Raw genomic sequence first — 15,955 nt, 5'->3', positions numbered from 1 at the left:
TGGCTTTAAAAATTTTAATAAATTTTTCAATTTACAATAATTTCCCACAAGTTGCCCCAATTCGGCTGAGCGGCGCCCGTGTTGCTTTATAATCTGAGCACCTCTCCCTTGGAGGAGTCTTAACTGCGTTTAATTAAGCTACTGCAAACAGATGATATCCTATTTTAATAGCTCCAACAAAAATTAAACCTTCCCAAAATAGTTTGCTGGTTTGGAAAATATATGTTTAGAATACTCCACGTGTTTTTGGTTTTCATCTATGTAAGCATAAATATATACAAATACAGTTGTGCCTATATATGTATGAAAGCACGTGTAAAGCCACGTACAGTGCTCGGACTACTGCAACTCGTCTCAGGAGTAAATCACTTCGAAAATCGGAATCCAAAGAAATTTTTTTAGTACATACATAGATTTGAAAATGTTTCATGGACAAGTAATTAGTAAAATTTCACTAGGGGTGCCTTTAAATGGGAAAAGCTTCAAGAAACCTCGCTTGAAACTTTAACTGATTGAAATTTGTATGAAATAAGAAATCAGGTATATATTTACAATTCATTCGCAAACAAAAATGCGAAATAGTGAAAGAATAATACATATGTGCGCATATTTAGGGAGTAATGCTTATTTTATTTAAACTAGAACATAAAAATCAGACCTTTTGTCAACAGATATCTTGCAAGCATTAGGCCCTGAATTTTTTCTACTTTAAAAGATTTTATGTCGGAAAACCTTCTACTGTAGCGCTGCAATGAGTGAAAATCAATTAGGTTATAATACACTCCGCCAAATTGCTACAATTTTCTAAGCAAAAGTAAAGGAATTACTGTTTTAACGAATCGTATCAAAAAAGTTTCTGGTAAGCTTTTGCTATCTCTATCTATTTTTGTACTCAAAATTTGTAGGAAAAGGGAACAAAATGTGAGTGGAAAACGGAGCAGACTTTATGGCAAGCGAAGCAGTGGAGTTGATCTCAAACTGTTTCAGAAACCGTAGTAAATCTATTCCGATCGATTTGAAGACCGAGCACTGGCCGCATAGCTCAGTGTTAATCTTTATCTGCCAACGTCGATAAACTTATTTTGAAAATTAATTGATTCTGTTCTACCATTGCGCGCAACCTTTTGTGCTTTATGTGGCACACAACCCACACACGTACTACGAAAAAAAACAGTTATTTATAATTAGCGTGTGGGCAAAATACAACGTACAAAGCAGCACTTGGGGCGTATTGACTATTCAAAAAACATACAAAAATATTTTTAGAAACAAATTCTTTTCCTCCTCTTTACTTTTCTTACGTTGTTGTGTCTTAATTGTATCCACCCATCTGTACAGTACATAACTACTGCCGAAAATGCTGCTAATGCACCAACTCCTCGATAATAATTGTTTAAACAAAATTTGTTTGCTTTGGTTTTTTTGTTTTTTTTTTTTTGTGAATACATACTCCTTGCATTTCTATCGATGGGATGTGCTGCTCATTAAGTCAAACAAACATCAAATTGTGATACATACCTAGTTGCACACTACGCTGAGTGCTCTGAATGTATGTGGTATGAAGGCAAATTTACGCCCTGCTAAGGTTTATGATTAAAGCTAATCTCTCTGGGTGTGTTTTTTTTTAAATTTCTTTGATTAATTTTCTGAATGACGTTGATGAGCATACATTTTTCTTCATTATAATTGCTACTTAGAGTGTTAAGGGAAATCGGTAGCGGCCTAGAAGTGAGGCGAAAAGGTAGAAATAGGAAAAATGGGCGCCTCATTAAACTTCAGTAAAATTTGAATGCATTAAATCAATAAAATTTAAAGTGCTCGGAGTTTCTTTTTACTCATTTGAGAGCTATTTGGTAGTTCTTTTTGAGGAGGATTATTTATTATATAGAAATGACGTACAACATCGGGTAACAGCCATCCCAGGGCCGTAGCCAGGAAGTTCATCAGGTAACAGCAAGCCTAGAAAGAAGCTTGTTGCTCTATTAGAAGATATTTGTCAGAATTTACAAGACAATAATGAATATGAAGATGATGCAAAAATTGATTTGAATTTCAACAAAAAAGGAATTAAATTATAAATATATTTAGTTATACATATTCTGGGGTAATTTCTACCAAAGTGGTTTCCGTACTGTCGTATTTTTCCACTCAAATGTATAAGCTGACCAATGTTAAAGTCATTTAAATTTGAATTTTCGGTAACCTACCAGGTGATCTTCTAAAGGGAGTGTAGTAGCTAAAATTTGAGTTAAAAAAACAGTCCAACGTGATTGCTTTTCTTTAATTTTTAGAAGCACTTTAATGTGTACTATTGTTTTTTTTCGGATTTCTGGCGGCCATATTGGTGTCGCCATCTAGAAATTTTTTAATGCATCACGTTGTATGAATACGAATAATATGAGCCCTCAAACATTTTTCTCGAGCTCTTCAATTTTTGACCTCGAAAAAAATTTGTTTTTAAGTTTTTATTTATTAAAAGGGGATGAGAGAGAGAGAGAGATTTCACCCCTTATGGGGGTTGGGAATTTTTCGTACTTGCCGTCATGTATTATTATTGATTCGAACTACAATAAAAAATGCCGAAACGAATTTCAATACATATCACTTTTTGTTTTCAAAGTTTTTCTGAATTTTTTATTAAAATACACCTCTTTAAGGGTGCGTTTTGATATATGAAAAAAAAATTGATTTTGGCCCAGAAAATCTCTTCCAAAATCACTAAAGAGAATTAAAAAAAAATATTAAAATCAGTCAAAAATTGCCTTCTTTAGGATTTTTGAACAAAATTTATCGCAAAATCGCCATTGGGTGGAATCACAAATTTTTCAATTATTCGCAAACAAGAACCAATCTGAAAAATAAGATGTCTATTTGGAATCAACGTCCTAGAATATATTACCCTAGAAATATAAAGGCCCAAATCTAAAATATCGTCAAAATCGGTATGTATTTTAATGAAATTCTGTGTAGCCTTCTTCTTTACTCGGAAATGCTTTAGTTCAGAAGAGAGAAAAAATTCAAATAAGCTACTCTCCTGCTGCTACCTGTTCCATATACTTGAATATAAAGGACTATGTAAGCCCAATTATTTCAGACATGCGCTGGCTATATAAAATTGTGTATCAAGTTAATGTGGTGTCCTTTACTATATTCCTATATTTTTATGTTATAAGCCATCATCAAACATTAAGAAACACATAAAACTCTACGTACGTACATACTTTCACATTATTTTCTCATCTGCATGTACTAAAAATATATGTACACTTAAGTATATGTATGTAGGTAGATGCATACCTTCACAATATATATTTAATTTTTTTCTCTCCTCTCTTTACAGGTTGCTACACAAGAACTTTCGCCACCAAATGAGTTTGCTCCCCACGTAACGGCGACATGCAAATCCGGCACAATGAATATCAAAGTGAAATTCAACGGTCCCTACACGGGTGCAGTGCATGCGCGCGATCATCGAAATGCTGCCTGCATGGCCATGGGTGACGGCTCCGAAGCGGTCGGCTTCAGCATAAATCTGTTGGCGAAGCAGGGTGCGCCCGATTATTGTGGCGTGCTGGTCAGCAACGTGAGTGGTGCCAATGTAAGCTAACCAAATGTTCCAATACTAATTTCTACTAAAGCTTTTCTTGTTTGTCTTTGAGAACTAATTTATTTATTATTTTTTTTTGTGTTTTATGAATGTATATTTTTGCGACTAGCCTTCGCATACATGATACTGTTTTGTTAATGTACATAGGCATGTATGTAGTTACATACATATGTACGTGTTTGTATCATTAGATTGCATTTTGTGAATATATATATTGTTTTTTTTTGCAAATGCGCGACACGTTTTCACATCATTCGAATTGGAGGTGGTGATATTTTCGATTTGCTGTGATTGTAATTCAATTGCTGATTTGATGATGATAACGATGGCATGAATGATGATGATAATGATGATGCTGATAGTACTCAACGCAAAGTTCATTAGTGGTTTTACCTGCGAATGCTTATAATCGGAATTTATTGTACATTATGTCTGCTATACATTCATTGACAGCCCATTCGGCGTAATAACATTTGAAAAGGAAAAGGGGAATGTGATTGCAATACAAAATTCTTTAGAGATTACGCTCATTTCAGCAAATGTATTGCGGTATGAATAATTCATTAGCGCTGCTTGGTGATTAAATGAAACAGAAACTTTCCATTTTAAGAGTCGATGTATCAAATTGAAGTACAAAACTTTGATACATATTTTTATACCCTTCATGAACATGAAATGGTATGACAAATTTGAAGAAGAGATAGACACATAAAATGGCATAGCGAAATAACTAAAACGTCGAGCTGAGTCGATTTAGCCATATCCGTCTCAGTTTTCTAGTTATCCAACTGAAATTTAGTTAACGAGTGCCTTTTTATAATGTAGTATAGTAATCATTTGTCAAAACCGGAAACATCGGACTACTAGAACATATAGCTTCCATACAACAGATTTTTCAGATATGAAAGCTTCATTTATGTAGCTAGGAACATTAAGTTTCACTTATTAATTATAGAAAGTTTAGAAAGAAAACGAGTAAGATCGGGTCCCTATATCTGCCATTCAACTAATAGTTCAGACATAACTGTTTCAACCATGAAGTTAGCGTATGCACATTTTTCCCCCTATTTGCTTATAATAAATAAGACGCGCACGGTGTAAATCAATTAAAAATAATCCGTGGGCTCCCAAACAACTGTTGAAAAATACAACAAATTTTCTAATGCTCATGAAAGGTATGAAACCTCCGGAATAGAGCCGGGCAGTTATACATCCCGAGAGCTTCTGGTGAAATCTTTCCAGGGAACTCCTAGTCTGGTGCATGTAATTCGTAAGGACTTTTTTTAATTTGTAAGCAATACATATATAGGTAACTTTTTCCCCTAAAACTAAAGTTCCTCCTAAGTATTTGACGAGGCTTGATGATCTTTTTATGTAAGCGTTAGCGTTAAATAGTTAATCGTATTAGGTGGTGTTGGAAGCAGTCTTTAAAAATATATGTACTTGAGCACGAGATTGTACATTTTTCGATAAAAACGTGCTTTGGTCGAAAATGGTGGCACACTTAGACAATTCATTATCTTACGTATTGCGTAAAAAAAATTCCATCGCCAAATTGTATTTAAATGGAAACTTAAAAAAGTCTTACCTAAAAAATTAAAAACAACAACTACCCTGCAGGAAAATTTAGAGACAGTCTGACAAAGCGCTAGTTCCGAATTACATATCTCAGAAGAATCCGTGAACTAGTGCAAAAGGAATGCAAAGCGGGACAGTTGAAACTTCCGGTGTAAATGTGCAAATACGCACAACTCGTGCAATACGAAAGTAGCTCAGCGGGAAGACCTCCGACTCAACCATCGTTGGTTGCGAGTTCAAATCGCGGTGGAGGCAGTTGTGAGTTTTCAAATTTAATGATTTAAATTGTTGCGTACAGCTTACAATATTTTTTTTTTTTTAGTTTTTTAGTTCTACGATAGTTCTAGGCTAGTCATATTTTCTGCAGGGTAGTGCTCATATACCCGTAGTTGTGAATGTAACGCATACGCCCCGTAGCAGCATACATAGTCATCTACCACGTCTTTTCGCACGCCTTACTCATATAACCATGGGCGTAGCCAGGTAGGGGCAGGGGGTGCTCGAGCCCCCACCCCTCCCTAACTTTCAAATGTTCCTTATATATATATATAAAATAGTACCCTGAAATCCCAGCTTAATAGGATCGGATAGGATGAGTTGCTTATAAAAACTTTGTTAATTAAAAACTTCCGAAAAAAACCTTCAAAGTGAGATATTAAATTCAAATTGCGCCAATGCTACCTAGTTTTTTGTTTAATATTAATATTAGACAATTTGTGTAGACACATTTTGATTTGCTAATAAGAGGACCTACAGCTTCCTATTGAAATACTTTTTATCCACAGAAAGTCAATTGTATATAAACAATGTTTGTGAGATCCCGGTTGACTGAACTAGTAAACGTCATTGCTCATGAATTTTCACGTCACGCTGTAGTCCAAGGTACAGTTGATAAATTTTCTCCTTAAATCAGTTTCCGGTTTAAGGAAACCGAGAAGAGATTCTGTGCGTTTGAATATTTAAGGATGCCCTTATTTGCCTAGAAAATTTACATTTGGGTTCTTAACGCCACCGTTCCTCTACAACAGCGGAAAAAAGTAGAGAGGCAGTAGCTCATTTCCTTAGGTAGGTCAGCTATTTCAGTCATAATTTCCCTGGCACCGATGTAGGATTTTGACCATCTTTTACATGTAACCTTTTTAGCGTGAGCATCAGTCCGGAGGAGGGGCTAATTAAGTTGAAAAGAAACTAAAATATAAGACCAATTATAAAAAATTGAAGATATGTATAAAAAAATCTTTACGGCTTAGATTAAGGCGTTATTTTATTTGCTTTGAGAATAAGAGCTTTGAGCATGAAGATGTAGTACTTTGAATATTAGCTCCACTTTTCAGGTTGTTAATTATATCTTTGAGTGACATATTCACAAAATTAATAAGGCTTACAGTAATAAGCTTAATTAAACGTAAAAAATTTCGTGTTCGTACATTTAGTACAAGAGGTTCGCAGCTTAAGTCTTTTGATTGCCAAATATCAAATAAAAAAAACTCATTTAGCATACAAACGCAACTAAGCGCAAAAGGTTTGTTGACGTATGTAATTTTGAAATCAAATGAGAAAATAAAATTGCGCAAGTTGATTTTTTGCCGCGAAAATTTTAATGCCAACTTATATGTATGTATATGTGCTCAGATACATAGAGTGAAAAAAATAACCAATTGTAAAACTAAAGCGCAAAAACGCTGCCGCAACAATTGTGATAAAGCGCCGCCAAAAATAGCCGATGCTATAAAAAAAAACGACAACCGGACCAGTATCTCTAAGCTCAAAAGAATTTCAATAACAATATCCAAATATGCTACATTGCTCGGCTAAACTTACTTAGGTTGTATATACAAAGCCGATTAGCATGTGACCATAAAGACAACAGAGCAGACAAACTAAATATAAAAGATGAAGGAGAATAGCAACAATTTCGAAATTTACAAATATTCACAATTGGGTGTTGAATTGAAAATTGCTTTGTGTGCAACAACGCGGATTCGACACAAAATAGCCAGAAGAGCAGTGTGCCGCCACAATAAGGCCGATCAACCGATCAGCCAAAACACGTACGAGCACTAAATACTCGCATACATAGATATGTATATGTGATAAATACATATGAATTTTTGAAGGCGCACAATGGTCTGAATGGAGTATGTAGCGGGACGAAATACTAAAAATGAAAGTTTTCGGCTCGGTACTAAGTAGGGCCGAACATAATTTCTTAGGAATAATTAGTAAGAAGGCCTCTCCATTCTAGGATTTACATGAATGCTCAATTTTTGCATTTTGCAGTCGTAAATGCTACGGTCCTGAACATACTAGAAATTCTTTAAAATTTCACAGTTCGCTAGGTTTTTTTATCAATTTTTTTTTTCTAAATGGTAAGTGAGAATTGTGACATTCAATCGTTTCATTTTAAAAATTGTTAATTCCTTATTTATAGTAGTGAAAAACATACATTTCTGTAAGTAGATATTTATAAGTAAAATGTAATTATATTAGGGGTATTCTCTGTGTAGTTTATATGTTAAATAATAATAATATGTGAATAGATATTTGGAAAAATTGGGTAGAATATTTTTTTGCAATTCAGAGATATTCTCTAAGTGTTGCAAAACTCTTGCACGGTGCACGGATTGCACGGTTTGCAAAGCTCCCCCATACGAATATAGCCAGCTTTTGCCAACTTTGTTTAATATTTGAATTTAAGGGGAATCTACTTTTCACTATGTTCTATTCAAATCCACTAACTTTTTAAATGAAAAAGCCATCATATGGGAGCTTTCATATTTTAAAAACCTACTTTCAGATTCCTAATCTGCTACCATAAAACTCCTAAATACTACCCAACACCGCCGAGTAGCAAATTTGTAGCGAATGCAATAAATTTTAAAAAATTATTCCGCCATATTGAAACAGCCATTTTGAATTTTTTGAAACCTTACTGATATGTAATCAATGCCATATAAACTAGTAGATATAAAATGGTGTATAAATCCAACAACACGAATGTGTTAAATAAATTTTGTCCCACTGGATTCTCTATTCAGGCCACTGCGCGGCGGCGAGACCAGATCCAGATACGTACTCACTCATATCGTACATGTTTGTAAATATATACACATGTCTGTAGATTGTTGCATATTTGCCGCACACTTAACCCGGCCGAGTCAATCACCGGCGAATGAACGAACGAACGACACAAAACAAGGCGCGTCGAATAGCCAGAAAAAAAGCAGAAAATTGTTTTTGCAGAAAAAAGGCAATTTAGAAAACCAGGTTGGTCAGCAGCTAGCCGCCAACTATGCTAGCGAGCATTTTAGTGCGCGCAGCTGGCTGCCAACTAGTAAATACATACGTATGTACATACTTACATACATATGTACATACTTACATACATATGTCATACTTACATACATACGTATGTATGTCTGTGACTCCTTTGGTGGTGCATATTTTTAGTGTCTCAGTTTTGTGGCTCGCGGCTCGTCTTGTGCTTGTCAATCGTTGTCTGCGCATGCGTAGCGCGTAGACAGATGCTCAAGCGGGCGGGCAGACAGACAGACAGACAGGTCGAAGAGATAAATGGCAATGCGTCTGACTAATGTGGCGCAGCATGCATTATATGTATGTATGTACATAGGTCCTGCGGCCGAGCTTTACTGTGGGCTGGCTAGTTACACATTTACTTGCTAGTTGTTGGGCAGGCTGGCGCTTGAATGCGCTGCTGAACGAGCAAATATTGGTGATTTAATACCTATGCCAATGCAAACTATTCTTTTCAACAACAATTTCTAGATGCGAATTTTTAGTAAGTCAGCCTCCCATCGTCACGCTCTTTAACGCAAAAACATTTCTAGTCCGCCAGTCCATCCTTTGCACTTTAAGGCCGCTTTATATGTACGCATTTTTTCTGCCTAGACGCATGCGCGCATTTATGCTAATTTTGCACAATGGGGTCGTTATTTGGCTGCCACACATGCCAAGGCACGTAATTCGTAGGTGTGCATTTTATGTCTATAAATTTTTTTATTTTTTATGCAGCTACTTTTTTCTGTATTTGGGTTGATTTTTTCTACCTTTTCTAGCGCACAGCAGGCAAAATAATTGCAACATCTTAGTACATGCATATGAACCTATTTATTGGTGTACAAAATGCGCAACGCTTACATTCATCAATTTCGTACGAATGGCTAATGGCTGATGGTCGGTCACTTATGTGCTTTTTGCGAAAAGATTAATGAATTGTTGCAACACTTCAGCATTAACCGTACCGCTGCTGCCCGCGTAAAAAATGTTAAACTGTTGTTGCTTTTTTTGCAATATTTAGTCTTCAGTTAATTATCTATGTATTAATGCAGCAATGCAGCACATGTTGCTGGTAATAAATTGTTTTAACTACAGGACAACTAGCGCGCGCCTTAAATTCTAAGAAGCGCAAGCTAAAAAATGCTGCTGAAGTAATAAAAGGGAATTAAAAACATCTCATTCATGTACTATACATTTGGAGTATGTAATGCCACATAAATTCGTATGTAGTAGTAAAGTAAACCTTTGTCGGTTTGCGGCTATTGCTCCTTCCGTCCGTTCGTATAGCCAGCTGCTCGATTGGACTGCTGTTGACCCGTGAAAAAAATCGCGCTTCTCTCATTAATTGCAAACTTTCTGGGTGTGGCTGCTACAGATCAGCAGCTCAGTTGTGGCTTCTCGCAGGTTTGTCTTTTGAAAGTTGAGTGGTGATTTTTTAGGTTGTTTTTAGTTTTTTTTTAGGAACATGTGAAAGCAAGGAATAAAAAAGGGAAACATTAAAAAGTTGCTGGAAAAACGATGCTATGTAAGGTAGAAAATTACTTTTAAAAATATGTAGCATTGTAAAATAAAAGCACAAATCAAAAGCACCCAAACTAGTGGCATATGCAGACGACATAGCCGTATTGGTAACAGCGAGGTACCTAAACACTATAAACAACGACATGAAAGTCATTGACCAATGGGCATCTCGAGCGTGGCTAGGGGTTTATGCTGACAAAACGTACCTGATAATCTTCACAGAAAGATATAAGGTCCCAGTGTGAAGAACCCTTAAGCTGGGTAGCATTCAGCTGTCAATTTAAGACAAAGTATCTGGGAGTAGCATTCGAGAGTAAGTTAGCATTTATATGAGGCGAGGGCGATACACGGCAATAGTGTGTGAAATTCCGCAAAAAAGTCCTTGTAATTTGAACCAATTGAGAAGAATCTGCACCGTGTGACTCTACGCACCGCGGGAGCGTGGACGTCTACTCCAGAGGCTGCTCTAGAAAAAAATGCCTGTTTATCGCCCAGTGAGCTAATCGTGGAAAATCGTGCTGCTAAATCCGTAGGCACATTGACGGCCATAGGGGAATTTAATTACAGTACCTTTGGGCACAGCTCAGTTTGGGGCGAGAACTACAGAAAGCACAGATTGTATTGTTACTTGCTTTAATTGGCAATGAAGGTTTTGCACAACAATTGAGGAGAAGAGATTGCGCTACAGATGGATAGATGGCTCTTAAATGGTTTCAAGATGACTAGAGCAGGTTAAATATGTAGCTCCCCTTTCTCATTGGTCGTTGGGCGGCTACCAAAGAATCCTCCCACTTACTTGAAAGCCCTGCTGTGTACCCTTTTAATGGACCACGGAAAAGCTGTGGAGCATTAATATAAGTAGGCTGCATTTGGCCCTACCTTTAGCGAGAGCGTTAACCCTAATCTTCAAAAGAATTTCGCAGTCCCAAATTTAATTTGCAAATACATCCGACTAAAATATATTTGGTTGGATATATACTCACTGGATTACTTTTTTGTATATTAAAGGTACCAGCACCACATAAATCCATATTTCAAACTTCGTATCTCTAAAATCTAACAATTACATCCAAAAATTTTTAAAATTTTATTCAGAATTTTTAGAAAAATTGTAGGTGTGCAATTTTAGAGCCCATTAAATTTTAGAAGGTTAAAGTGAAAATTTTAAGACGTTAGACAATCGCATTGATGTTTAATATTTTTTTTTTTTTTTTTGCTGACGATGTTGTGAATTTTCTTCCATATAAAAGAAATTTTCGAGCATTCTTTATTTGGGAAAAAATGTGTAACGCCGTCAGCCAAAGAAATAAATAAACATTCAATTTAATGGACTCCAAAAAAAATTCTTAAAAGTTTAAAATTTTTGGTTATAATTGTTAAAGTTTGTTGAATTTATATAATTTTTGTACGAAATCTGAAATGCCGATTTATGTAGTGCTGATTATGTTATATGCTAGAGTTTTATAAAAAAATTATAAGTATTAAATAGACACAAGCAAAGTAGCCCAAACTGTTCAAAATGTCACTTAACTTAATCAGCTGACCACACGGGTATATGGAGATTAAAACTTCGCGATGAGCGATCTAGAAATCCTAATATTAAAGGTTACGCTTTTGACAGGCATATTTTTTCTCTGAACGGAAAATATTTTACGAGGGATTTTGAAAAAAATAGTCGGTTTTTTAACCACTAAAACGGTGTTCACATGAGGCGATGTTACTGGCAATTTTAGAGGCGATTTATTTCATCGAAAGTTGCCTGTTCCCCAAATTAATTGAAAGCGATTAGTTAAAAGGTCGTTCACACCAGCCGATTGTTTCTTTCAGCTAAATAATGCCTGTAAAACTGGCTCATGTAAACACCATATAATTTACATATTGCTTATTTACATTCTGCTGAGTTGGCGAAAGATAGCGCGAATTAGTTTAGTTGGTCGTATACACATTAAATCGAATTTTTGAATCTCTCTTTTCATATCTGACGTAAATCCAATAATACATATCTTCGTAGAATCAATATAAAAATAAAAATTTGCATAGATGATGGTGCCCAAATAGGTTCATAATATAGCAAAGCGTATCCCGGCAACGCAATTTAAAACATCTCGCTAAGTATCTAGAGATTTACTTCGGTTGAAGGAATTTCAATTAAGCTTTAATATTTTGTATTTCCACAGAAGAACTGTATTTATTTCGCATTTTTCTACAGCTTGGTATTTATGTCAGCGTTTTTATTTTCATCATTCTTTGCATAAAAAAAAGAACATAATCAGCAGAAAATTCCATCTAATCAAAATTACAGCCGCAGCTGCAAATTCTAAGCTTCTACCTAAAATTACAATGGTTGCCAGCTGTGTTTATTTTAATTACTACACAGTACTGTTGAGGCTTGTCATTTACAAATGGTTGTTGTAGTCTATGCGGTAATTGCTGTCACTTGAATGGTTTTTGACCTTAACGCACAGAGTCTACAGACGCACATACATACATATATACATGCGAAGCTATTTTTCATTCAGTCAACAGTAGTTGTCGCAAGTCAATTTGCAACCTTAATTTGCTGGCTGGCAAAGTTTGTCGCTTAAGTCTTTTATTTGTGGAAATGTGTGCTACTACACATACAGACATATTTATGGTATGTATGCAAATCATATTCACTTAAATTAAAATCTTGAAGTATTTAATGAGCTTCGTTTGAAGCGTGTAAATTTGCTGTAATTGCATGACATTGGTTTTGTGTGCCGTTAAGCTGTTAGATTTATCGTCTGCAAAATACTTTTGTGAATTTATTTTTCGGTCTAACGGTGGTTAATTTTTTTTTTTAATATATTCCGCATTTTTGGTACTTTAAATTTAAAACACAATAATTCCCATAAGGAAAATAGTTAAATATATGGTAAACAAAAATAATCTCAAGCAATAATTTTAAAGTTTTTTATGTGCATGCATATATGTACATATCAAAGGTGTAACGAAAGCAATTTATCGTTCATCATGATGGCATTCTTAGTTTGAAATTTGACAATTTTTTAGTTGTTTCTGAATGTAATGAGCATACCACAGCAGCTGTTTACCTTTTCCAGAAAAAAAACTAATTGGCTGGCTGAAAACAAAGTATCGTTCAGTTGACTTTAAAAAAAATTTATTACTTTTCAGACATTCCATTTAAAATCATTTTGATAATTTTAATATAATAGCGGAAAGGGTATTGGCCTTTCACAAGTAAAAATGCTGACGATAGAGTTGGTGGTACAGTGAAGAGATTTTTACGGAGAGGAAGTATACGTATACCAGATACTAAGCCAATTACATTCCCCGAGGTATTTTTTGATTTAGTTAAAAATAAGTTGCACACAATAATGTTTGTCCCATTGAAGACCATCAAAATAGAAAAGCTTCCTTAGCTTCAACAACAAATAATTAAATAAAATGTAGATTTGTTTCTACTTTTGACGATATCAATCAAATTCGTGAGTTCGACAACCGTACAAGTCCAAAATTTTACATTTTAAAGTAAGATAGCTATTTTGTTTAAAATTTGTCTCTTCTCGTCGACTGAGCTTAAAACCAATACTACATACTTAATCGTTAACGTACGGTTCCAATGCTTAAACTTTTTTTTTTTCAAACTATAAGCAGTTTGTGTATGAAAGTTCAAATTCGTTGTTAAGTTGCTTAAGGAACAGCCTACAACCGCCAAATATTGAGGAATATAAAGAACTTTTTTAGATGAATGAAAAAAATCATGGACATTAATAACATCACATCTTGTAGAAAATTATGATTAAGATAATAGTTTTGATTATAAATTTTTAAACATGCCAGCAGTTGAAATTAAAAGTTTTTGTTAAGGTTGAGTAAAGTAGGAAGAAAACATTTTTTTAAACTCGGTGAGCAAACATATTTTTTTTTCTAAAATTACAAAATATAATTATATATGTATTAATTTCACCATTTTCCAAGAAGATCACTATTCTCACCCCGAATTGGTAAACATATCGAGCCCTAACCGCCAAAAAGACGTTAGCGAAATTTTTTTTTTCAAAATTTCCTTTTTGATGCAGAAATGTTTCTAAATCATCAAGATACAGTTCTGCAACAAAAAAATTAATAATAATAAAAAAAAATCGCTTACGTCTTTTTGGCGGTTAGTGCTCAATATAGTTTGAGGAAAATACTTTGAGCATAAAAATAGACTATACAAATCTTTGCCAATAATCACAACTGCAACTACAAATATTCAATATTTAGTAATTATACCTAGTGGTTTATTTTTACGTAATATTCACTTCCTTTGCGTTTTTTGCCTACTTCTTGCTCCATATTTCGCTTTGCAATATTACAACCTACTCATACTGGCAACTTATTATTACTTAAATGGCTTTATCGTAACACTCTACGGCTATAATTACTTAGTTTTTGTTATGAGCTCATCAGCAGTTATCATCATTATCGTCATGATGCAGTCACCGACTGCCTTAGCCATAATTGCCGGCGTCAATGATGCATCGCAAAGGCGTACAATTTTTTATTATTTTTTTTTTCAATTTTGCGTTTTTTGCATTCCTCACTTGACATAAATGTGTTCTCATGCATTTGAAAAAATATCTATATATATATATATTGTGACGAAGCTGCTATTGCAAACACCATATTGCTATGTATTGGTATTGGTCGGATAGTAGGCCAATTAGCAAACAGTGTAAGTAAACAAACAGTTTTTAAATACCATCTGCGTTTAAACCTTTAATCAAAGTAGCAATTGCTGTTTAAGTTAATTTATTAATTATTACAACAACACTAAATAATTAATACCATAACTTAAAATGCATACTCTATATATTTTCGTCATCATTACAAAAGATAATTAGTGAAATTTTTCATTTCTAACACTAAAGGCAAACAACTATTTAAATTGTCATATAATACACAGTCAATTTTATACACAACAAAAAGAAATATATTCGCAAAAAAGGGGCCAAAAATAGAAAAAGGGTTTTTAGTATTTTCGTCTGACGTCAGGATTTTTTAACGACCTTAAAATTTCAAAGGTATGATTATTAAAAAAATGTACCAGGTTGACCGACCTTTGCCCGGAGTGCATATACTTTTTAAAATTTACAAGATTTGGATAGCTTTAAATAAAAATTTTGGGAACCAATAAAATGAAATGAAAAAAATTTGGATTTCGATGTCTATTAAGTAAATTTTTTACTTTGAAATTTAGGTAGCAATTCCGAAATACGCCGAAATGAATTGTATATATCTTGAGCGTATATATACTGTGTATACATAAAAAAAATGGCTGATTAAAATTAACAAAATAAAAATTTGTATTGCATAAAAGCGTGGCAACCCTGATGGATAATATATTCTGGCCAAAGTTCTCAACAATACCTTTAATTTGATATACATATTGCCCTGTTTTAGATAAATTGTGTAGAATCGAAAATAAGTGGCAGCCTTACACTATTATCCTAAGGGATAACACTTTGTATGTAGGGAAAGCATTGTTCAAGAACCTTCTCTCGGTACCCATGAATAATAATATTTTACCTTTTTGCTAAACAAAAAATGAAATAAATATGCGATTCAAAATAAACTATATATAAAAAATAAATAAAAAACCCTATTAAAAATATTTTTGCATTAGGGATGTTTCAAATACCTTCCATTTCCTTTTCTTTTCACTACATATACATATTTTGTTTCTATGACAGTAGCTACAATTTAAAGCATAGATTTGTGGCAACCCTATCTATTCCATTATTGGCTATTGTTATCAACTCCTAAAAGGATTTTGCAGAGACTTGCATTTCGCTATACCATGCAAAAATTCAGAAATATTATTGTCATTCTATTTTCTCTTTTTGCTATGTGATTTCGACCAATTGATTTTCTTATTTTGTACATGCATTTTTTGACTGAATAAGTCTATTATAGATATAAATA

At 34.2% G+C, this 15,955-nt stretch overlaps 1 protein-coding gene across 10 annotated transcripts in view; it reads left to right on the top strand.

The window, feature by feature from the left end:
• LOC118737632 overlaps positions 1–15,955 on the top strand; it is an 86,320-nt gene that overhangs the window by 54,133 nt on the left and 16,232 nt on the right. For 9 of the 10 annotated variants that reach the window (XM_036468272.1, XM_036468268.1, XM_036468270.1 and 6 more), the window contains exon 3: positions 3,341–3,598. In XM_036468272.1, coding sequence (XP_036324165.1) covers positions 3,341–3,598 — 258 coding nt within the window. The remainder of the gene's footprint in view (positions 1–3,340; positions 3,599–15,955) is intronic. The other variant, XM_036468269.1, reaches the window with a different exon arrangement.

The sequence above is a fragment of the Rhagoletis pomonella genome, unplaced genomic scaffold (genome assembly GCF_013731165.1).
Source record: "Rhagoletis pomonella isolate Grant_MI unplaced genomic scaffold, Rhpom_1.0 Rhpom_scaffold_00004, whole genome shotgun sequence".
In the NCBI taxonomy this organism is placed as follows: Eukaryota; Metazoa; Arthropoda; class Insecta; order Diptera; family Tephritidae; genus Rhagoletis; species Rhagoletis pomonella.
Note: the sequence above shows the minus strand (reverse complement) of the source record. Positions and strands in the feature narration are given on the sequence as shown.